At 43.5% G+C, this 26669-nt stretch overlaps 1 protein-coding gene across 2 annotated transcripts in view; it reads left to right on the forward strand.

The window, feature by feature from the left end:
* LOC139766679 (carbonic anhydrase-related protein 10-like) overlaps window positions 1–26669 on the forward strand; it is a 401338-nt gene that overhangs the window by 295155 nt on the left and 79514 nt on the right. For both annotated transcript variants that reach the window (XM_071695592.1, XM_071695591.1), the window contains exons 5-6: window positions 976–1059; window positions 2464–2559. In XM_071695592.1, the coding sequence (XP_071551693.1) occupies window positions 976–1059; window positions 2464–2559 (180 nt within the window). The remainder of the gene's footprint in view (window positions 1–975; window positions 1060–2463; window positions 2560–26669) is intronic.

The following is a 26669-nucleotide window of genomic DNA, read 5'->3' on the forward strand; positions in this document are numbered from 1 at the left end:
AATTACTGTGAACTGTAACACACCTCACTCACTTCAAAATGGAACACACCTAACTCACTTCAAAATGGAACACACCTCACTCACTTCAAAATGGAACACACCTCACTCACTGTGAACTGTAACACACCTCACTCACTTCAAAATGGAACACACCTAACTCACTTCAAAATGGAACACACCTCACTCACTTCAAAATGGAACACACCTCACTCACTTCAAACTGGAACACACCCCACTCACTGTGAACGGGAACACACCTCACTCACTTCAAAATGGAACAAACTCCACTCACTTCAAACTAGAACACACCTCACTCACTTCAAACTGGACCACAGCTGGACTATGATCATTTCACCATACTCTGGAACAGCAAAACCTGGATCGTTCTTCCGTCTCTCTGTATAACAGGTGTCCCTCAGGTGTTCTTGGCCAGACGGGGGTCGGTTGTCGACCAGGTGGGTGAGTGGGTGGGTGGGGCAGGCTGGCCACTACACACGGCTGCTAGCGGCGGCCTGGCCTCGCCCCCCTTGATATTACTCCATTATAATCCAGTGTGTCACTCCTGCTCTTGCTGCAGACCGGCTTACGCTGATTTCCCCAGAGCCAGTGACCTCTCGGGAGCACAGTCTCTTACCCCGTGGCTAGTAGGTAGGTAGCCAGCCAGCCACGCACGCGAAGGCTTGGCTACCAGCATGGCAACAGCATAGCAGCAGCAGGAGAAACTTATCCCCGTCACCTTCCTTTCCCGCTCGACAGCAGCGCTTGCGGTGGGAGGATATCAGCAGCACCTAACAGCCACACAGCTGAGTGAACTGAGACAGCTGGAGTAGCAGTAGCTCCCTCACAGACAGCTTACGTAGGGGGCCAGCTTGAGCGACACAACAGCAGCAGCAGCAGCTGAAGCAGCAGCAGCAGCTGGAGCAGCAGCAGTAGTACAACCATAACCAGCTTTACAGTTCCCTTCTCTGCCGGCAGGTGGGGCAGGTGCAGCTGCACTTCGGGTCTAAGGATTACATGGGCTCTGAACACACCGTCAATGGCACGTCATTCCCAGCAGAGGTGAGCCTCTTGTCTCTTTATATCACCATTTCCCTCTCCTGGGATCTACATAATGCTTATATATATATATATATATATATATATATATATATATATATATATATATATATATATATATATATATATATATATATATATATATATATATATGGATAGATAGACAGATTCACTGATAAGACGGACAGACAGACACACAAACAGATATATATATATATATATATATATATATATATATATATATATATATATATATATATATATATATAGATAGATAGACAGATAGATACATAAATAGATAGATAGATAGATAGATAGAGAGAGAGATAGATAGATAGATACATACATACATATGTCGCACAGACACACACACACACACACACACACACACACACACACACACACACAGAAAGAACGACAGACAGACGGTGTGACACACGAACTGACAGATATCAGACGAGTGATAAAAGATGAGAATAAGATAGGCAATTTGTACAAAACTGACGAATAACAATAAATTCTGTTATCAAAGACTAATGTGTGTGTGTGTGTGTGTGTGTGTGTGTGTGTGTGTGTGTGTGTGTGTGTGTGTGTGTGTGTGCACTGGGAACAACCTCCCGCCCTAGCTAACCCAGTGCTCTCCTCTCACCCAGTTCATCCCGTTTCCTCTTCCCACCAAGACCCTGGTCATACCTTCCCCAGTTGACCTACTACTCACTGTAGCGATCCCATCTGCTTGCTGCCTCCCCTCCCCCAGCTCACCCAGTGCTCGCATCCGGTCCAGTACTTACATCCAGTACTAACCCCAGTACTCACACCCGGTACTAACATTGTGCTCACACCCGGCACTAACCCAGTACTCACACCCGGTACTAACGTAGTGCTTACCCAGTACTTAAACACAAGATTAACCTAGCATTGACACCCAATACAAACACAGTCCTCATACTCATTATAACCCAGTACTTACACCCATTATAACCCAGTCCTTACACCCAGTACTGATCCAGTCCTCACATCCAGTGCTAACCCAGTAGTTAAACCCAGTACTAGCCCAGTACTTAACCCAGTCCTAGCCCAGTACTTAACCCAGTACTAGCCCAGTACTTAACCCAGTACTAGCCCAGTACTTAACCCAGTCCTAGCCCAGTACTTAACCCAGTACTAGCCCAGTACTTAACCCAGTCCTAGCCCAGTACTTAACCCAGTCCTAGCCCAGTACTTAACCCAGTCCTAGCCCAGTACTTAACCCAGTCCTAGCCCAGTACTTAACCCAGTCCTAGCCCAGTACTTAACCCAGTACTAGCCCAGTACTTAACCCAGTCCTAGCCCAGTACTTAACCCAGTCCTAGCCCAGTACTTAACCCAGTCCTAGCCCAGTACTTACAGCCAGTTCTCGTCTTGCAGATCCAGATCTACGGTTATAACTCGCAACTCTTCCAGAACTTCTCTGATGCTGTGTCCAGAGCTCACGGCATCGTCGCCATCTGCATCATGATACAGGTAGGAAGCAGGCGTGACCGTACCCTACCACTCAAGTTACCAAGCCTCACTTGGGTATATGTTCCTGCTGAGTGCACGACGGCTACGACCTTTGAGAAGGACGGTACGACCCTTGAGCATTAAGGTACGACCTTTGAGTATGACGGTACCAACCTTTGGAGTGAGAGCCTAAAACTCTCGATTAAGGTTAGGTTAATGGCCTGAGCTGTCATACTCAAAGGTCGTACCAATTGTGTTCCAGGATCGTACTGTTCTGCTCAAGGGTCGTACCGTCCTGCTCAAAGGGTCGTACCGTCCTGCACAAGGGTCGTAGTACCGCCTTGCTGAAGGCGATTAACTGAAGTTGCCCCATAAGATTATCTGGCGGACAAAACTTTACTGCAACGTCTCCATCTTTCTGAAACTTGCCCCGGAGACACGGTCTCCAAGTTCCTCCGTCTCTGGGATGTCGCCTGAGGAAGAGGTGTTCGCTGTGGACCACTAGCGTGTGGACGGATGGGGTAGACTGACACAACAACCAACCGATCTCGGAGATCATGGCAGGGGGGGATCATCGTGAAGGGGAGAGACATCGTCCAAAGACTGAGGGAAAACCTATAATCCACTGAAAATCCTTCTTTGTATTAATTCACTTCGGGATTAACGCGTCCGTATCTCGCTGACGTAAACGTACCACGAGTTCGCCATGAAGATGTGTACACTCTTAATTTTCAGCGTAGACTAACGTAACGTAAATAGTCATTGCTTATAAGGCACCAAAGAGATCCGATCTTGTTATCAAACTGGACGTCTGAGAAGATATAACAGCAAGTCAAAAAATAAAAGTCTGATCTTAACTCTAGTTCTTGTAGAGTTACCTCAACATTAGACTTTACCGAAAATAAAAAAAAAAAACTTTCTGTAGAAAATATTATGACTTCGACCCGAGTGTTGTAACGCTACCATTCCCTTGTTCGATCTCCTTACACGTTACAGCAACAGCGAAAATGTTTGTAGTTCATCTCACATGTTTCTGTAGCACGAGTTTTGCCTTCACGCCAAGTCTTCCGTCCGTCCTAAATGAAATATCTATTTAGCATAAAACGCTAATATGGAGCAGTTAACACAATGTAAGATTGAAAAAAAAATAATAACGCTCATTCTGTTTCCAGCTAAAATAGATGCTGAAGAACTGAGAACACACACACACACACACACACACACACACACACATACACACACACGCGCGCGCATATCTATCTATCTTCATATATATATATATATATATATATATATATATATATATATATATATATATATATATATATATATATATATATACATATACGAAGAAAGTACAGAGGAACGCACACCTTCATCGAACATACAAACCTCCAACAGCCAGGATCGAATCCGGGACCCTTGTGTAACAGACGGGAATGCTACCGCTAGGCTATGGGCTATGATATATATATATATATATATATATATATATATATATATATATATATATATATATATATATATATATCTTAAAAGCGACTTTTTACCCATTTCTTGTGAAAACCTTTGAATCATTCCTACAGATCCTTTAAGCGTTCAAGATCCCCTGTAATAAGTCATCTTTTTTTTCCCCCGCACACAATTCAAAGATCTCGGTCGGGAGGGAGGGGAAAAAACAGAAGAGCGTTTAAACACAGCCATATATATATATTACATACTCCACTAGTCTACAGAGGTCATTTGCCCTTCACAGGCTGATGATTATAGTCCTTGCAGGTACGATTCCCCTCCCCCTCCTCTTTACATCCCTCAACTCCGCCACCGTCTCTTTGAGATCAGCAAGACAAAGGTTGCGTCTCACGAGCCAAATTATACTAAAAGTTCTTTATCGTTGACGTAGGATTACCCCCCAAACCCCCCTTTCCCATCCCCCCCCCCTCTCTCTCTCCCTAGGGCTACAGGCGAGGAGGGATCTAGCCCTGAGACGTCCAGTGAGCCTCTCTCTCTCTCTCTCTCTCTCTCTCTCTCTCTCTCTCTCTCTCTCTCTCTCTCTCTCTCTCTCTCCGGCGAGGACCAGGTCGAGGTGCGGAGCGGCTAGTGTGATGCACGTCTCCTCTGCACTCCTCCTCGACTCCCCCACACTCGGATGGAAATAGGGCGACGAACTGGGATACTTTTAATATCCCAAAATAGGTGATTCAGTGGCATATTCAACATCCGAAAATAGGCGACTAATTGGAGTATCTAATATCCGAAAATAGGGGACTAACTGGGATATTCATTCTCCGAAAATAGGCGACTAATTGGGACATCTGATAACCAATTTCTTACGTTTTCACTTTCCACTAACCTGCAGCTTGACTGGTCCCAGTGTACCAGAGGAGGAACGACAACTCGTCGCCAGGCCATACTGCAACACTGAGTCTACCTGGCTCATTACCACGGACGTATTGGGCAACATCCACATTAGATACACAAATGCAACAAGACGTCCAGAATGGCGTGTGTGAAGGCTGCAAGACTAACGCAATTGCAGGGAACACAAGACCTCGACACAGACGTATTGCAGGGGGGAAGGGGATGGGGGAGGAGAGGGTGTGTGTGTGTGTGTGTGTGTGTGTGTGGCACAGCCGCGTTGAGGAGAGGGGCACTTAGACGCAGCGACATCCGTTGAAAGGCACCGTCAACTGGTTCGTGTTTATCTTGCACTTAAGGGCAAGGTGCGTGGTTGGGATGGGTCTAGGGAAGGGGGGTTCGTGCGAAACGAACAAACGAGTTTGTGGTGTGTTGTCTAATTCCCTCGACCACTTACGTGTAGGTATAGCTGCTATGGCTCGTCCAGCTTTACCAACTCAGATACAGCTTCAGTTTCCAATCTGGTATAAGTTGGCTGTTAATGTCATAACCACCGAAACAAGAAACTCCTTTAAGATCAGATTAGACGGTTATTTCCACCCGACAGGTTGTCATTAACTACAAATAAACGATAACAGAAAAAACAACAGCATTTGTGGATGGCCCCGTTATCATTAGGCCAACAGGTCTTCAGTCACCTGCCTGCTCTGTGTATCTATGCGTCCAGTGTGCTAAATGAAAAATCTTCTTCGCTGCGGCTGCAGCGCATCTTATCCATTCACTCTACGTACGACCATCAGTCTCCAGGTGGGTGTACCGTCAATATTCACACCCTTGAACGTACCTTACGTAAAGCACCGTCTTCTGCATATGGTCAGTCATCATTCCCTGGGCGGATATCCTCATCTAACAGACCTTCAAACACTCATTCACGGTCTACGTCTATGTCTCTCGTGGTCCTTCTTCTGCTTGGTCTCCAGCCTCAGTGTTATCGTCTTTAATCAATCTTGTGCCATATGTCTCCTTCATGGCTTTATCATCTCAGAAAGGATCAAATTCATTTTCCTTTTTAATCATATCTTTACATCTTTCCTATGTCTCTGATCTTTTCCCCTCTTCATCTAATTCTTCCTATTCTAAGCACGTTGACTAACCCCCACTCCTCTCGTTTCTTTTCCCTTTATCTTTTCTTGAGGAAACCAACAACTCCCAACGGGAGAAGTGCCTAATCATCACAACCTCCAACACACTTCACCGACTCCTCTTCACCAGCGCCCTCAATGAGCCTCCATATCTTCATCTCTTCTTCTATACATTGTTCTCAACTTCAGCCTTCCCGCTACCATCATTATTCATCATTATTACCAAATATCTGGACTAAATATTTTACGCCTTATTCTTCTCCATCAACTGTATATTCCTTCCCTCCTTCCCAATGCTAATTCTGATTTAACTCTTAATACATTCCTAATTACATCATTTGGGAGAATGAACGTTCTGCGCAGTGTCTTTGCTTGTTCAACAAATAGGATAGCATCATCTGCACACAGCAATGGTCTTTATAGTAACGAACATAGCCCGGGTAAAACATGTGCCAATCAAGGCCATCTCGGGGGGTCACGAAAGAGATGATTAACAGAAAAGTAATGAAGAAATTGATCATGGCTCCTCAGGTGTTTGTAGACCTTACTCTTAAAAGCAGGAAGGTTACTGGAAGAGAGAAAGAGGAAAGGCGGAAGAGAATTTCACAGCTTAGCTGTTCGAGGAAAGGAGGTATAACCGTACAGTAACTTCTGTTCTGTTCCACCACGATTGAGCAGTTCCTCACATTGACCGCAACCTACTCACGTCCTCACGGCCATAGTACGTGGTCCTAACACACTCATGTGCCGCACAACTTTCCCTCACACCGTCATTCACTGCCACACAAGCGATGCTGCTTTCAAAAATACTTCAACTCACTAGCGTACAGCAGCAGTCTTCCAAAGACTGAGTTAAACCTTTTCAATGTCCTTGTCGACATACCATCGCATGCCTTCTCTCAATCCATAAATTCCTCATGCACAGCTTGATATACATACTAAAAAAAAAAAAAGTAAAAAAAAATCAAAGGAGTTAACACCTTTGTTCCTCACTTACAAAGAGATCGGTCATGCTTTCAACACGATCAACCACACACATTACCAGCCATGACGGGGTGTGTGTGTGTGTGTGTGTGTGTGTGTGTGTGTGTGTGTGTGTGTGTGTGTGTGTGTGTGTGTACTCAATTTCTCATAATTTTTCTGAAGATGAAATGTACTTAACATGTCGTAAATTATCTCTTTCCACCTATATTCAGTAGCAGTGTAACTAAATGCTATGCGAGCACTAACTTTTAAAAAATTCGGACAAGGGAACTGAATCCATAGCATATCTACAAACAAATCAACCGCTCCACCCTATCTACGCCTCACCTGCCTGGTCATCCATCCTCTCCTACGAGCAAATATAACAGAACTGGAAACCATGCAAACTGGGACACTCTGACCCATCACTGGCCGCCCAGATACTACAAACACTCAACACCTACACAACGAGATGAACATCATCCTAACACAATCCCATCTCAATATGCGCACCATGCAGACACTTCCACTCCAAACCATTCCACCAACCTCCACATCAGAATTATAAAGCTAACCCCAGCCTCATACCCCAGCTACCTATACTCACAAAAAAAACCCCCAAACCCCAAGTAATAAAGACACTGACAAAACGTTAAAACATCGAACTGACCCAAGCAGCACTAAACAGCCGCCCTCCTGACTCAGTTTTGAACATCATTCCGCGTCAAGAGCCCGTCTGAAATCTCACTTCCCAGACATGTGCGTGTTACACTTTCTCGGCTACGTTCCTGGCATCACCCATCCCTTCGCATATTCAACGAATCTCAAGACCCCTCGTGCCCAAAATCCAAGTATCACGATGAAGACAATGACTGCTTACTGCTCAGTTATCCCAAACTCCTTTACAGAAACATACACACAGCATCACTACTCAGTAGACGAGGCCGACTTCCTCAGCGCTGACGGGCAGGTAGGTAGGTAGGCTGTGTGTGTGTGTGTGTGTGTGTGTGTGTGTGTGTGTGTGTGTGTGTGTGTGTGTGTGTGTGTGTGTGTGTGTGTGTGTGTGTGTGTGTGTGTGTGTGTAAGTGAAACGGAAAACCAGAGACAAAGAAGTGAAATACGACAACGTTTGTGGGAAGACAATGGGGTCGGGGGCTGTGTAGCACAGCGGTGAGCGGAACCGTAGAGCCAACGAGACCAGAGAAGGAGAATCTCCAGTGATGGAAAGATCTTAAGAAGGAACATTATTCCTACATTCAATCTTCTCTTACGGTCCTGCGTCCGCGAGTGACTGAGGCCAACCCATTACGTTTATATTCAGCAAATCAAGATAAATGCATTCACAAACATCTTCTAGAATTGGAAATCCATCTCAACTGGAATCCAGAAGTACATCTATTTACGAGAAACACTTCGAATAATCCCTGTGTGATATTCTGTGTGAAACGAAAGACCAGTGACAAAAGAGTGGGCCTTAAATGATTAATTTTTGACCAGCAATAAAACGTCGAAAAAGCATTTTTCGGCGAGGGATAAGATGGGGGTGATCCATCTCGCTCCAGAGGTCCTTCTGGGCGAATTCCTTAAATGAAACAGACTCGATCTGTGATGGGAGTCTATCGGCCGAAGTTTCACGAGTGAAACTGAACTAGAATAACCAAATCAGCCCCGGCCACTCGCAGGTTCAACCCACCCTGAAACTTTTCAGCAGAGACCCGGAGACGAAGTCCTTCAAGAGAGCCACTCGAACTGCAAGCACAGATGGCAGGTAGCGCTAATTAACTCAAGATTAAGAGCTCCTTCACTTCGGGCACAATGAGATCCTTCTCACGCTGCAGAACCTTCGGTGAATGGTCGTCTCTGGCAATTTACGTCGGGGAGGAAGTCTCGGGCATCATAGCAAAGTCATTCAAGAAATCGAACTCTCGAGGTCTCGCGGTCTGCACTCCCTTTGTTGTATTCCTCTTTCAGGGTCTCGTGTTCTTCAATCTTTTATTTTCCTGCCTGAGGCTCCAGGCTCAGGGCTCGTCTCACTGATGGTACTGAGAGCTTTATGCCGTTCCAATGATGCTATTTGGGTCATCATGCTTCTCCTCACCCTTTCAATAATGCTGCCTGGGGTTTCTCGTTCTCACATTCAGTGATGATGATACCATTTGACACACCTCACGTCACATCCTTACAGTGATTCGGGGAAAGGCTTCATAATCAACACCTTTCTCTTTCTCTTCATTTTACGTTTCTTTTTTTTTCATGTTGAAGGCTCCAGTCACGGACAAAAGTCTACATTAAAGCCGGGCCTCAGTTGAAATATAGAGAGAATTGTGAAACGGAAAAAGAAAAGACATGGGAAAGTATTTACGAATTTTGTAGGAAGTGAGAGACCTGTCTTTAGAACTGTGCCAGGTCATAGTTATTGGGAAAAACATGAGAAGGTAGAGTTCCAAAGCTTCGACGTGAAGGGAAAGAAGTAGGTATCAAAACGGCCCACCCTCGAGTTGCTGATGGCCACATAATAATCATGTAACGCAGCAGCTTACAGAGTATTGCATGGTCTAGCTAGTGGTGTGGGCACACAAGCAGCCAGCTCTCGGGAGCAGAAATTAAAGTAATACCTATAGAAGAGGGAAAGTGAAACAACATTGTGACATAGCGCAAGGGGTCAAGTGTGGAAGTTAACCTAGGTCAGCTTATAAGTCGAACCGCTTTCGACTCAACTCTGTCCAAATAAGAATATAGAGCTAGAGGCACCGCGAATGTGAGAGCAGAAGCTTCGACATCTAAAGAGAACACCCAGTTTCTTAGAGGCAGACTTAGCTACTCCCGTAAGGTGAGGTTTCCAAGAAAGAGTGAATGTCACAGTAATGCCAAGTAAGTTCATAGAGTCAAGAGGTAGAATTACAGAACCGTCAAAGGAGAGACGAGAGTTGTGAGGAATTTTCGATAGAGAGATGGGTAAAAAAAAAAAAAAATGACTGAGTCTTGGAGGTATTAAACTTAACAAGATTTTGTTTACCCTACAGAGATGAAGACTTTACTCCCCTCCAGTGACCTGATTCCAGGCTTTACGCCCTACACACATCACTCGTTACATCCTACGAGTCTTCGTTCTCGCCAGCACCAGTGGAACGATGCACACACAGAACGCTCGCATATCTCCTATGTTTTCCAACAGGCAAATTTCAGTTTATTCAACCCTTTCAAAACTCGAGTTCATTTTCTCCTTATCTTGCACTCCAGGCTTAACGCACTCCCGACGGCAAGTCCTCCCCAAAAAAAGCTTCGATAACCGACAAATCGGTAAGATGCAGAGACAGTCACCACGATAAACAACTTGAGTGAACGAAACATAACATAACATAACTACAAATTTCTGAAGAAAAGAAAATCATTTGCAATGAACTTCTCCAGATTATGCATTTGTTATCATGAATAAGAGATATGTGTAGAGAAAACCACTGATGAATAAAAATATAATGGAAAAGAAAGGGCATTTTCAATCATAATTGAGCTAAGGTTTGAGCATACACATCACACGGACAAGATAATCTCAAATTAGGTTTAAGAAAAACGTTACATCATTAGTGGATCTGTGTTTGTATCTCATGTCTCCGTTTCAAATATATTCATTTTATATCACATATTTAAATCTTAGCAACACGGGTATATTTTCCATCCATCTGTTCCAGTACCTGTGAAATCCGTGTGTGTGTGTGTGTGTGTGTGTGTGTGTGTGTGTGTGTGTGTGTGTGTGTGTGTGTGTGTGTTTTACATGTAGGCATCTATGTGTGTGACTGTGTCATTACCTGTGCACCTGTATACCTGACTGTCTATGATGAGTGACTTTAACCCTTAAACAAGAGAGTACGACTCTTCAGCACGACTTCACGCCCCTTGAGCATTATAGCTTACGACCCTTGGGTATGTTTACATTGGTCATTCACCTGACCCTAAAGGAACGAGTCGAAATACGAAGTCATAAAGTCGTGCTCAAGTTCCATACAGTCGTATTCAGGTCGTACCTTTGTGCTCTGGAGCCTAGCCACTGTGCCTGAGTCGTACCTACCTAGCTCAAGTCGTACCGTTGCGCTCAAGAGCCATACCATTCTGCTTGGTCGTACGGTCGTGCTCAAGACTCGTAAAGGTATGCTCAAGAGTCGTACACAGTCGTACTGAAGAGTCGTACACCGTCGTACTTGAGTCACAGGGTCGTACTCATGCGTTCTCCCTTCGTACTCGAGGGAGGCTAAAGTCCGTCGCGGTGAGGGCTTTTAGGGAACTTCTTCCGAAACTTAACCAAGTTATTATGCTCAAACAGAAAATCATCCTTCCAGATCTCGTGAAATTTGGTCTATGTCAGGTGAGGAGGTAGGGAGTGTTTTGTGTATGCCTATTTCTATCTTCACGTTCCTTCTGTTTACTTGTCTATCTATCTATCTATCTATCTATCTATCTATCTATGTATCTATCTATCTTTCTGTCAGTCTGTCTCTCTGTCTATCTATCAATCAATCTATCTATCTATCTATCTATCTATCTATCCATCTATCTACTAACCTGCTTATCTTTCTATCTATCTTATCGTGTCTTCCACTGTCCATAACAGTTGGACTGAAAGAATTATGACCTTGGAGGCTTTGGACTAGGGCGATGCCAGGTAAAAACCCGGGAGGTCAGCCTGTATGCAACACACACACACACACACACACACACACACACACACACACACACACACACACACACACACACACACACACACACACACACACACACACATATACACACACACAGATCGGGAAAATGGAAGTTCAGTCGCCAGGAACCAGGGTATTGTGGTGAAAGGTTGTGTGCAATTTACAGTGAAGGAGCAGAGACATGGGTACACGTTCGAGCCTCACATACACTGGGAAGGTTAAGCCACAGGGAGGAACGGCTCGACGAAATCTGTCAAAAAAAAAGAAAGTGAACTATCTTCGAGACGTATCTACAACGGCGAAGATAAAGGTGAGACTCCGGCCAGTCACCATCTATAAGGCATGATGGATCCGAGAACGAGTACAGCAAGATCAGAAAGAACCTTTGACAATAATATTGTGGACTAGGCAGGAGAAAATCCCAAAAACTTTTTCCATAATTCAATCATGAGTAAATCGTCAGCTAAAGATGCGCTATTCAGGTTAAAGGATTCAGAGGGATCAATTGTGGTGGAGGACGATGTTAGGACACGTGAGGAAGTGAATGGCAAGTTCCAGACTGTGTTCCCACTGGAGGACGCTGCGAACCCCAAACACCAATGAGATGGAAAGGGAAGGAAGGCCTCAGAAGGTACTTGAGGTATCTAGAAAAAGAACATGAAGAGAATCATGAAGAGAATACTAAAATAGCCTTGAGCCACACAAGGCTCATGGTCATAATGAAATTTCAACATATGTGCTGAAGATGTGGTCAGATACACTTGTCAAAATCTCTTGAAATGCTCTTCAGGACATCGGTGGAAAAAAGCAAAGTGCCAGGGGGGTATGGAAAAGGACAAGTTTCATTCCCACCTGTAAGAAAGACGACCGAGAAGAGGCACTAGATGACAGACCAGTGTCCCTGACGAGTGTGGTCTGCAAAGTTCTGGAAAAAAATTAATCTAGAAAGCAAATGGACGACTTTCTACAGGAGAGAAATCACCCAACTGAGAAACAGCATTGGTTTGATGAAGCCACAATAAACCTCACCCCTGAGAAGGTAAGTCGTGAAAAACTATCAAAAAAAATCCATCCAGAAACACCTGACCAACCACCCTTCACTCCCACTGTCACAAGCCATGCATCTAAAACCTTAAAGAGCTCTCCCGTTACAGCTCCGTCAGTGAGCCTCAGACACTGAGGAAACCTGGGATGAGGACTTTTTGTATGTGGACTTCCTGAAACCATCTGACACACTACGAGCAAGGAAGGATGGTTAAGTAGCTGAATCAATGTGACCGAATAAGGGGGAGACTCTTTCGAGAGAAAGAAGATTAATCTTGATGGAAGGGATCAAAGGACGCGTGTCAGAGGAGCCTTCTCCAAACGGGTGGAGGTCACCAGTAGAGGAGTGCCGCAAGGTTCTGTTCTGGGACCTGTTACTCTTCTTAATCTATGTGACCAATTTGTCAGAAGGTATGGACTTCTACCTGCATACGTTTGCAGACGACGTAGAGGCCCTGAGGAGAATGTAAAGTGAGGAGGACTGCATCAATTAACGAGAGGATCTTGACAGACTCCAAAGCTGGTCTGATACATGGTTGATGAATTTTAACTCGAGATAATGTAAAGTAATGAGGACGGGTCACAGCGAAAGAAGGCCTCGATCTGACAACCATCGAGCTTGATGTAAGCTGCAGGGATGTGTGTGTGTGTGTGTGTGTGTGTGTGGGAGGCATAGGGAGTCGACATCGTACCTATACTGTCGTCCTGAGTCCCAACTAAGAAGAAAATTTAAGGAGACCATCTTTCTACTGGCAAAAGTTAGAACTGCATTAAGGTTCATGGATAAGGATATATCTAGCAAGTTGTTCATATCCTACATAAGGCCGAAACTAAAACATGTCCTCAAGATAGGTCATCGCACCTGAAGAAACACAGTGAGCTTATAAAGAAGGTCTAGAGGATAGCAACAAACACGATACTATGATTAAGAAAACTGAGTTACAGGGTAAGGCTAGAGAGATGCCTTAACTTTGCCCACCATGAATAAAGAAGACAGAGGAGTGACCTGATTACAATCTTTAAGTCTTCTAAAGAAGACAGATGATGTAGACAATTCCTCGAGAGATGTAGCGATAGAGCATTTAGATTTCATAACGTGAAGTTAAGCACAAAGCTTGATGAAAAGACGATGAAAGGAGTTAATATTATTGTATAAGAGTAGAAGATGAATGGAACGAAATGACTAAAGACACTGGTGAATGCAGAGAGCACACACACAGTAATCTGAAAAATGGCATGATAGTAAGTAAGTTCAAGAGATGAGGCCCAACGAGTGTAAAACTCCCTCCCTGCTGAGTAAAAATAGATAATTACAAATAGGTAATTACACACACACAAACACTCAAATTCCCCCACTAATTGTACGTTAACACCATGCATGCTGTTTTCATTGCGAGTGGCAAATTAAATTGTTGCAGTCATTACTCAACATTTTATCTCAATGATAATTACAAGGGTAAAGCATTAGAGTAATTAGCAACTAATAGAAAATGCATTTTGCATTATCACAGTCGTCCCCGTACAGACTTAACTATTCGCAACAATATAATTAGAAGGCTATCGTCTGGCCCCCAGAATCACACGAACTATACACGTAAACAACGGAGGAAAACAACACAGTGAGGAAGATTTCTGCGGGTCCGCCAGCAACGTCGAATATATGGGGACCTGAAAATCTGACAGAAGGCGTACGGAGGAGGAAGAAGAAGAAGAAGAAGAAGAAGAAGAAGAAGAAGAAGAGGAGGAGGAAGAGGAGGAAGAGGAGGAAGAGGAGGAGGAGGAGGAAGAGGACCTTTGTTAAGTTGAAGATTCTCAAGAAAGTAGACTAGGAAGGCGGTGGAGGTGTCTGTCACGACGGATGGAGTTGATAGTAGAGAGGATAGATATGATCTAAAGTTGTTGGTGGAGAGGATAGATAAGACTTCAGAATATGTAGATGAAGGAATCGGCCGGTCTTAAGAGTAGTTTGCACAAAGGATAGATAGGTTCAAGAGTAGTTAGTATATAGGATAGATAGGTTCTAAAGCAGTTAGTACATAGGATAGATAGGTTCTAAAGCAGTTAGTACATAGGATAGATAGGTTTTAAAGCAGTTAGTACAAAGGATAGATAGGTTCTAAAACAGTTAGTACATAGGATAGACAGGTTCTAAAGCAGTTAGTACATAGGATAGATAGGTTTAAAGCAGTTAGTACATAGGATAGACAGGTTCAAGAGTAGTTAGTACATAGGATTGACAGGTTCTAAGAGTAGTTAGTACATAGGATAGATAGGTTCTAAAGCAGTTAGTACATAGGGTAGACAGGTTCTAAAGTAGTTAGTACATAGGATAGACAGGTTCTAAAGTAATTAGTACATAGGACAGACAGGTTCTAGAGTTATTTAGTACATAAGGAAAAGGGAGAACAGGTTATAGAGTTGTTCAGTACATAAGAAAAACGGGAAAAACATGTTCTAGAGAAGTCAACACATAGGTATGACATGTTCTAACTTGGCTGGTACATAAGATAGACAAGTTATGGAGCAGTTAGTACATAGGATACACAGGCTCTCAGGCTACGTGTGTTAGTCATGTTCTAGTGTAGTTAGTACATAGGGTAGCAAGATTCCAGAGTAGTTAGTACAATAGAGAGACGTGTTCTAGGGGAGTTAGTACAGAACGAAGTTCACGTTCTAGATAAAGTTAGTAAAGACGATAGACAGGCTCAAGTGTAGTTAGTAGCAGGAGTTAGAGAACTTAATAAAGTGAATGAGACGCAATCTACAGTAACTAGTGAAGAAAATGGTCCTGGAGTAGTTAGTAGAGAGGAGAGACGAGCAAAAGAGCAGTTACTGAAGGGGATAGACAGGCCTGAGAGTAGTCAGAAAGAATAGACAAGAGCTAAAGAAGTCAGTTGGGAGGATAGACAGACCCTAAATAGTGATCAATACAGAGGATAGACAGACCCTAAATAGTAATCAATATAGAGGATAGACAGACCCTAAATAGTAATCAATATAGAGGATAGACAGACCCTAAATAGTGATCAATATAGAGGATAGACAGACCCTAAATAGTAATCAATAAAGAGATAGACAGACCCTAAATAGTGATCAATAAAGAGATAGACAGACCCTAAATAGTAATCAATATAGAGGATAGACAGACCCTAAATAGTAATCAATAAAGAGGATAGACAGACCCTAAATAGTAATCAATATAGAGGATAGACAGACCCTAAAATAGTAATAAATAAAGAGGATTGACAGACCCTAAATAGTAATCAATATAGAGGATAGACAGACCCTAAAATAGTAATAAATAAAGAGGATAGACAGACCCTAAATAGTAATCAATATAGAGGATAGACAGACCCTAAATAGTGATCAATATAGAGGATAGACAGACCCTAAATAGTAATCAATAAAGAGATAGACAGACCCTAAATAGTGATCAATAAAGAGATAGACAGACCCTAAATAGTAATCAATATAGAGGATAGACAGACCCTAAATAGTAATCAATAAAGAGGATAGACAGACCCTAAATAGTAATCAATATAGAGGATAGACAGACCCTAAAATAGTAATAAATAAAGAGGATTGACAGACCCTAAATAGTGATCAATATAGAGGATAGACAGACCCTAAATAGTGATCAATATAGAGGATAGACAGACCCTAAATAGTAATCAATAAAGAGGATAGACAGACCCTAAATAGTAATCAATAAAGAGGATAGACAGACCCTAAATAGTAATCAATAAAGAGGATAGACAGACCCTAAATAGTGATCAATATAGAGGATAGACAGACCCTAAATAGTAATCAATAAAGAGATAGACAGACCCTAAATAGTGATCAATATAGAGGATAGACAGACCCTAAATAGTAATCAATAAAGAGGATAGACAGACCCTAAATAGTAATCAATAAAGAGGATAGACAGACCCTAAATAGTAATCAATAAAGAGGATAGACAGACCCTAAAATAGTAATCAATAAAGAAGATAGACAGACCCTAAAATAGTAATCAATAAAGAGGATAGACAGACGCTAAATAGTAATCAATAAAGAGGATAGACAGACCCTAAATAGTAATCAATAAAGAGGATAGACAGACCCTAAAATAGTAATCAATAAAGAGGATAGACAGACCCTAAATAGTAATCAATAAAGAGATAGACAGACCCTAAAATAGTAATCAATAAAGAGGATAGACAGACCCTAAATAGTAATCAATAAAGAGGATAGACAGACCCTAAAATAGTAATCAATAAAGAGGATAGACAGACCCTAAAATAGTTAGTATGAAGAGAAAGCAGTTCCTAACGTTGTTGGTAAAGAGGGTAAACTTGCCTCAGAGCAGTCAATAAAGAGGACTGACAAGCAGTACAGTAGTTTGTGAGGAAGAGAAACAAGCACTAGAGTAGCTAGTAAAAAAGGGGGTAGAGAGGCATTAGGGCAGTTAGGGAAAAGGAATAGACTAGCCCTACAGCAGTTATGAAAAAGGACACACCAGCCCTGAAGTGGTTAGAAAAAGGGGGGCCAGAGTAGTTAGTCAAGAGGATAGACACGCCCTAGAGTAGTTAGCAGAGATGATAGACAGACTTTGGTATAGTTAGTCTAAATGACAAGACAAGATTCCAGATAGTGAGAAAGATAGTTAGACTCAAGAATAGTTAGTAGTTAAGTGTTCCTTCAAGCAACGGCCACAACATTTTCAAGGCGGCATTAGCCTTTTCGTGTGTGTGTGTGTGTGTGTGTGTGTGTGTGTGTGTGGTAAGACCCCCCCAAGGCATATTGAGGAAAGTGTAGCTGCTGAAGAAAATGAAGCCCAGATGGTGAGTTTCCACGAAGGAAATTATCCAGTGGACGGCATGAGAAGGGTGGGTGGGGGTGGAGGGAAAAAAATTTATGCTGTTTGTATCTTGTGTGTTGCGTCAAGGAAATATTTCCTCCCCTTTTCCAAAAGATGGGAAACCCATCCCCTAACTTACTCAGAACTTGATATCAGTTTTAATGTAGTTATTCTTGTGGGGTCGAGTGTATCAAAATTGTTTGGGCTCTATCATCCTCCGGAAACTAAGGTTATTTATAGAGCTTCTAGATATATCTAACCTGCAGGTCCTCTATAGAGTTTCTAGTTGTGTCTAACCTACAGGTCCGCTATAGAGCTTCTAGATATATCTAACCTACAGATCCTCTTTTGAACTTCTAGATACATATTACTTACAGGTCCTCTATAGAGCTTCTAGCTATATCTAACCTACAGGTCCTCTATAGAGCTTCTAGATATAGATAACTCACAGGCACCAGTGGACTATACACAGTCATATATCAAGTGTTCATTGCCAGGCGGCCTTCAGTCCACAGTCCCCCTGTTTCCTACATCCCATGTTTGTGCTGTCTGTAGTTGGAAACGCCTCTGGTTTTTCTTTTCTGGAAACGCTGAGTGACGTCGTCTACCTACCCTATTCATTCTTCGCGATCATCAGTTGCTCCAGCACAGGAGGCAAGTTCTACACTCGTGTGGCTCCGTCTCTTGAGAGTCCCCTGTGTGCTTTAAGTAACGCCTTTGGGATCGAGTTTCCTGAAATCCTCTGGCTTTCCAAGACGGGAGTAAACACAGAACATCAGCAATCCTCAACACTGAACGGGTATGGATACCATGTGAATCTTGGGTTAATATCTACACTGACGTTGTGAAGGAGATCGTAAAAATCTTGTAAATACGAAAATCCAAGACGTAAAATCCTGGGCAAAGACGTGAAACTTATCGTACGTTTTATCTTTCGTAATGTTCTATCGTTTACCTCACTGTTTATTGGCTAAATGGCTTTCAGGCGAAGGTAATTCCCCAGGCGGGTTGGTGAGGGAGGGAGGGAGCGTGAAGACTTTGCAAAGTGCTTTACGGAGTTCCAGATATAATCTTAACGCTGAACAATTACCATAAGTCTTAACCAAGGAACTGTTCTATTATTACTCCTTATAAATGATCTTAGAACTCGGGCAATATGGAGGTGGTTTTTTAGAAACAGTCAAAGACAATGAAATGTGGATCTGGAGGCCATGTGCTACACAAAAAGAGAGAGAGAGAGAGAGAGAGAGAGAGAGAGAGAGAGAGAGAGAGAGAGAGAGAGAGAGAGAGTGAGAGAGAGAAGACGAAACATCATGAAACTACCTTTACTCGTTTTCTTTTCCCACTGACGAAAGAAATATTGCTGAAAACACCAAGACTGTGCAGTGGAAGCTGCGTTATAATCCAACCCTCTCCATCTCCTCTTATGAAAGATAAAGGAAGAATATAATATATATATATATATATATATATATATATATATATATATATATATATATATTATCCCTGGGGATGGGGGATTAAGAATACTTCCCACGTATTCCCTGCGTGTCGTAGAAGGCGACTAAAAGGGGAGGGAGCGGGGGGCTGGAAATCCTCCCCTCTCGTTTTTTTTTTTTAATTTTCCAAAAGAAGGAACAGAGGGGGCCAGGTGAGGATATTCCAAAAAAGGCCCAGTCCACTGTTCTTATCGCTACCTCGCTAATGCGGGAAATGGCGAATAGTTTAAAAGAAAGAAAGAAAAAGAAAAAAAAAAAAAATATATATATATATATATATATATATATATATATATATATATATATATATATATATATATATATATATATATATATATATATCCCCTGATGATGTGATTATTACACGAAAGTGCACTTGGGAACTTGTGTTTCATCTCCCCGAGGACTCATAGGAATATATATGTCAGTGTCAAAGACAATGGGCATATCTCATATGGACATCAAGAGATCAAGAGAAAGTAACGATGCCACACAACAAAATAGTAGTATATGAAGAAACAAAAGAATCAGTAAGTTATCACACAAACAAGGAGACACATCCGGAAAACGATAAGATACGATCACTTTCTCATATGATGAAGTCACGTGATGAGACACTGGCAGCATACGTCACGAGGACAGTGCCACCAGCAACATACGTCACGAGGACAGTGCCACTACCATCTCACGTCATGAGGACAGGGCCACTAGCACCACACGTCACAAGGACAGTGTCACCAGATGTATACGTCACGAGGACAGTGCCACTTCCATCAGCCGTCATGTGGACAGTGTCACCAACGCTACACGTCACCAGGACAGTGCCAACAGAAGCATACATCACCAGGGCAGTACCACCAGCACCACACGTCACCAGGGTAGTGCCACCACCTCTCACGTCACTAGGACAGTGCCACCAGCACCAGACATCACCAGGGCAGTGCCACCACCTCACACGTCACCAGGACAGTGCCAGGAGTAAGAACAATATGGCAAGAGTCGTCAAGGGCACTGGGTCTGTTCAGTATGTCAAGAGGCTGGGGGGAATTCTGATTCAACAGGAAAATGAACTTGAAACTCATCGCTACGGCTTCCGGAGATCTGCAAGTCCCATTTTCGTCCCATGAAACTGATAAAACTAAAATGTTCTGAGACGCTAAACGATAAATGCAGTGAGGAATAGAAGCTTCGATGAAAACGGAACACGTAACTAGCATAATTAAAAGAGTCACGTCAACAAACACTTGTGAATCCCTGACTTATTTCCACATTATGTTGTTGTCTTCCTCGTTCATCCCCAACTGAGATGGTCATGAATGAGGCACGGTTATGAACGTGCCATGTCTGTCACTTCACAGAACAAAAAATGAAAAAAAGAAAAGGAAGTTGAAATTCGAGCTGATTTGATCAACGTTGATTTTCATTTCAAATACAGGAACGCTGGACTAGGCGAAAACAGACCAAGAAGGGGAAAAAGAGCCCATGAGTCTGTGAGTAATTAAGGCCCGTGAGTGCTAGGTGATCATGAGGAGCAGGAGGTGAGCAGGTGTGAGGCAGTGAGGGGGCCATGAACGATGAGGTAGGAGACAGCCCAGGCACTCATGTGGAACACGCAAACTTCATGACGTGGGTCCACTTCACTTTTCTTTATCAAGTTTTCTTCCGAACGTGGACGAAAATAAAAAAAACTTGGGTGCAACTAGATGGGTAAAGAGGGAGGTGGATAGATGTGTCGAGACGCAGAGTGGTTGATTAACTGGTTGTTTGGGTTTCAGGTCTATTAACTACCAGGGTCAATAAGGCCGTCAACCAGAAGGTCAAGCCTTACATCTACGAACTGAAAATCTTCAGCACCTTCTTCAGGTGTTGAGGCTAATCTTAAAACCACAGACAAGCCTCTCTGTGCTATGTGCCCCATGGATCGATAGAAATAATGAGTAAATCATACCAATGTTATACTATATCTTATCATATCACATCAAATTAGAGTATATCACATTTTTTTTTATATCATATTGCCTATCATTTTTTGTAATGTATCATTATTCATGAGTAATGTATCATTATTCATGAGGTTTTCTGCTGGTGGATGGGGGGGGGGTCTTCACGGTGGCGCTCTTCGTAACCCTGGCAATCTATAGTTCATAAGCCCAAACTAACAACCAAACCATCTGATCAAAACGCCTCAAAATCCTTTACAGATGGCATTATAGACTCACAGGAGATCTCTGGAGGATGCAAAAGAACGAGAGAAAAAAACTGCAGATACAAGTAAGCAAACCCGCACCAGTTGTTCGCCTCCACGAGAACGTAACACCAGGAGGTGACGGCAGTGTACCATCACTGTATAATCACACTGCTGTTGACATGCCTGATTGTGCCGGGGGCTTTCGATACACCGAAGCTGGACACCAATGCCACCTTGACTACGACGATAACATGACCTCGAACAAGACGATCCCTCAGCCACGACGGCAAAAAACGTTTGACCTGGTCCCCCCTTAAGGGTATAAGGTCCAGAGTTACATTGTTATATGCCTAAAGGTCGTCCGGTCGTGCTTAAGGATCGTGCCATCAAGCAGGAGGGGTCAGAACTGTCCCTTTCCCGCTACCCACGCCTTCCCACATCCCTCACCCGCGCCCTCCCACACACCCCCCACGTACGCCCTCCCACACACCCCCACACACGCCCTCCCACACCCCCTACACACGCCCTCACACACAACCCCACCTACTTCATCGTTAATTCATCTCGCAATATCGCGCCACAGCAGTTCCGTAAGTGCGATGAGTTTCATACTGAAGACCAAAAGCCGCAGGTGATGTGGCCTAACTCATCAAGGCCGGGTGTCTGTAGAGGTTTATATCTCGCCAGTCGGGTCTGCCTCGGTCGTAGGAAACCCCACACACATACACACACTACACACACACACACACACACACACACACACTACACACACACACACACACACACACACCGCCGCCTCGAGGGCAACTGACACGCGAAAATGGAGAGACAAGCAAATGAGGAGAGGTGGATTTGGGGGGGCCATAAGGCAGGAATAAGAAAAAGGTAAACAACAGATGAGGAGAGATGGTCCGGGACGTTAGCCTGACCATGCCATCTCTCCCAGCACCCCAGTTAGGTGGTCGTAACTCTCCCTGGGGAGAGGGGAGTGCACACTCTCACCCACCTTTAGGCAGACTGGCGACAAATAGCACTGGAACCCCACCAACTATTTTCTCTTCATTTTTTTTTTTTTCTTTCCTCTCATCAACCTGTACTGTAGCAGGGAAGGTGAGGACTCTCCCACTCCTCCATTCCTCCTTCCTCCTCCTCCTCCTCCGTGTGTGTGTGTGTGTGTGTGTGTGTGTGTGTGTGTGTGTGTGTGTGTGTGCGTGAGTCCAACATTCCCTTCATATCCCCAGCATTGCACAAGCTAAGGAACTTCTCCTCATTTTTATCTAAATATTTCTTGATCTTGACCATAAAGACGACGCGCATCATATTCCTTACTCCACGAAGAAATAATAATAATAATAATAATAATAATAATAATAAAACGAAAATAGTTACGTATGAAAGTAACTTCAAAGATGTCACGAGAAAATAAGGATAAATATACATTATGTTGATGCGAACAACGCTTGTACTCGCGTATGTGAGAAGAAACCAGACTTTCTCCTCCTCGCTTCTCCTGCCACTGTATAATATCATTCTGTACTTTTACCTTTTATTTTCAGCGTGGATATATAAACAACCTTCACGGATGGCTGCTAATGTTCCCATGATCTCCCCCCCAAACTCCTTCCAAACCATTGGACGATGCACGGTACACTACCGCGATCGCCCAATGAGAACATGAGTACCATAAAACTTCAACATTCCATCAACCATTTTCCAGTGTTGACGGCCTGGTGTATATATACGGGTTACGGGTTCCACCATGACACGGGTTCCCGTGTTGTATGTCCCACATGTTCCCGTGTAGTATATATCTCACGGGTTCCCGTGTTGTATGTCCTACAGGTTCCTGTGTAGTATATATCCCACGGGTTCCCGTGTAGTATATCCCACGGGTTTCCGTGTAGTATATCCCATGGGTTCCCGTGTAGTATGTCCCACGGGTTCCCGTGTAGTATGTCCCACGGGTTCCCGTGTAAAATATATCCCACGGGTTCCCGTGTAGTATATCCCACGGGTTCCCGTACAGTATATCCCACGGGTTCCCGTGTAGTGTCCCACGGGTTCCCGTGTAAAATATATCCCACGGGTTCCCGTGTAGTATATATCTCACGGGTTCCCATGCAGTATATCCCACGGGTTCCCGTATAGTATATCCCACGGGTTCCCGTGTAGTATCTCCCACGGGTTCCCATGTAGTATATCCCACGGGTTCCCATGTAGTATATCCCAGGGTTCCCGTACAGTATATCCCACGGGTTCCCATGTAGTATATCCCACGGGTTCCCATGTAGTATATCCCACGGGTTCCCATGTAGAATATGTCCCACACAATATGTAAACAAGATCAGGATGTACGAGTCGACATAGAAGATAAACCAGGATATGTGTGGAATGGAACACTGTCTCTTGTCATATACCGGGATCGACATGAAACAGACGCAGGGAGAGAGAGAGAGAGAGAGAGAGAGAGAGAGAGAGAGAGAGAGAGAGAGAGAGAGAGAGAGAGAGAGAGAGAGAGAAAAGGAAAGTCATAAAAAAGACTGGGACAGCTGAAGGAGAGAAGATATGCAATGTTCACATGCCAATTAATCTCATCAATATGATCGCTCTTCGCCTACGACTTGAAACCAGACGATCGAGTACAGGAAGGCGTGCGTCCAGTGTGCCGCTAGGCCACTGAGGGCGACGAAACCTGTCGTTCTGGAACTGCTGCCTACAGCCCCTCACCCTAGCCCACACACACACACACACACACACACACACACACACACACACACACTCACATACACATTCAGAAAAATGCAAAGACGCCGAAAGAGAGAGAGAAGAGAACGCTCGTATACTTTCCCTTTCAAACCTTCCACTTCCTTAGAAATATAATCACAAAATTCACTATGACATCTTGAGACAGTACTTGCTCCTCATCAGTCACACCATGCTCATTAATGATGATAATCACCTTTTCATTTGGTCATTAAGTAAGTCATTAGACACGAGAATTAACTTCGACTTTGTCACATAATGTGTGTTCCCAGACCTGCCCGCCTCACATGAACACATCGACTGCCCTCCCTCACCTTGTATTGTGAGGTGTTTCGTTCAGTATATATACCACAATGCAGAGGCAGGAGATCCTGGGCTTGTGTTACGCCCTCTGAGCCTGGCTGACTCTAACACTGGGTCTTAGAAGAGGATCCAATCCTATAAACATATCGAATGTGACGTATTTTTTTTTTTTTTTCCCTTCTGATCAAATGACAAATTTCTTGTGAAGTGTATCTTCACTTAACCATTGACAACAATACTAAATCTCTATTTTGGTCTGGTCCATCACGGTCCTAAATGACCTATAAGAATGTTCACAGTATTTCTGAAATACGTATATAGAAAAAATATCTGCCTTCATTTTGTTAGGTTTTTAAATAGAATCAAAAAAAGATATTCAGAGATACTTCCCAATCATTCTGGGTCGCGTTTCGACGTATGACGAATAATGGGGGTTTCTTTATCATCCTCTGGGGGGAAACATTAATCACACCTGATTTACTATTCCAATTTCCATGAATTACGCTGGCTTGATAAGAAAACTTAATTTATTGCCGAGCAACAACATTTGTTCCGTATGATCAAACACATATGCCTGGTTATACCTGTGTCTGTCTGTCTGTCTCTGTGTGTGTGGTTACTGTTCGCAACTCTGTGTGTTGAGGGGAAAGAGTTTTTCAACTCGTTTTGCCCTATTTCTTTACCATAATTTTACCCGCATGTTTCTATACACAGACATACACACACACACACACACACACACACACACACACACACACACACAGACAGACAGACAGACACACACACACACACACACACACACACACACACACACACACACAGACAGACAGACACACACACACACAGACACACACACACACAAAGATCAAGCTATGCTAGATACCCATCTATCAAGCAGCCCCGATCTATTTCTCTTTAACTATATCTCTCAATATTAGAACGTTACGAGATGAATGGGTGCCTCTCTACTCACTGCACCATCCTGACTACTCCTTTATCGTTCTCTTGGTCTGTCTCTCCTGACCAATCATCATACCTTAGATGATTGTCAATCATGAACACCATCATGCACTTCCTTCCCACAGCTGCTCTTTCCGGTACGTCCTGTGTGAATGGGCCAAGTATTAGTCTTTCCTGAAACGTCATCTTGTCCCTTGTAAAGTGGTGATAATTCCCCTTCACCTCTTCCCTCTTTCCCCTCCTTGCTAACACGCATCCTTCTTGATAGATCAAGTCGCATTTCTTCTCTATAGTGAGTCTTGATCCCCCCCACCTCTCTAATGACGTTAGCTCGGCGTCTTTTCCCTAATTCGGTCCTTGAACTCCCGCTCTGTACCGTTTACAACTGTTCTTAATTTGAGATACGCACTATTTACCACTCCCGACCTCTCGTAAGTCATGTCGGATCTGTTCCACCTCCTTTCCTCTTTTAATCTCTCTCTCTCTCTCTCTCTCTCTCTCTCTCTCTCTCTCTCTCTCTCTCTCTCTCTGTATTCATTAATTCTCTCCTGTTCTTCCCTCGCTCTGTCGTCGCTGATGAACAACTCCAGTGAATTCCTCCTCGTCTGCTCGTTTCTTGGCTTGATGAAGTCCCCGCTCGCTACAACACGACATTGTGAAAGCAATCAACACTGGTCGTTGTCTAATGTTTTCACTATTTTCTTTATTCCTCTTATCTCAGAGATCATACCTGGCATGGCTTCAGCCTCTGGGAGTTTTTTTTTTTAATCCCAACTTTTCCTCTCTTACCGGAATATGGTCTCCCTGCAGTCCAAAAATGATCATTTTTTTTATGTAAATGTACCTCTAACTTCTACAGCATTCTTAGTTTTGGTGATACCTATCTGTCGAATAGGTCCTGCAGCTCTGATCCCTCAGTCTCCACGCCTCTATCGCTTTAAATTATTTTGTTTTCTATGAACGTCATTTTCCACAACATCTCTTGAGTGTTTAACCTTCCATCTGACTTACGTCTTTCACTGTGTAGATCACCGTCTCTGTAGCCCCACAGCTATGGAAGGCTTGGAAAGTGGTCAACCCCCAGACAAGATAAATGCTGACCATCAAATGGTTCTGATCCATACAACACTCGTGGTCTTTACGACGCAGATACGTTTAACACGTCACTTGGGATATTGTTTATTACGTCGCTGGAGGGAGTTATAGTAGCAAGAGAGTGGAAGATAAAATTAGATGTTGTACCAAAGTCTTTCAGAAAAGAAACTGGGAAACTGCGTCAACCTGCAGACCGTTCTCTCTCAAAGTCGTGTCGTCTGCAAAGGTGAAACGCCCCAAGTGGGAGACACCACGGGTATGAAGACAGTAGGTCGTAAAATA

Source organism: Panulirus ornatus, chromosome 58 (assembly GCF_036320965.1).
Source record: "Panulirus ornatus isolate Po-2019 chromosome 58, ASM3632096v1, whole genome shotgun sequence".
Taxonomy (NCBI): domain Eukaryota; kingdom Metazoa; phylum Arthropoda; class Malacostraca; order Decapoda; family Palinuridae; genus Panulirus; species Panulirus ornatus.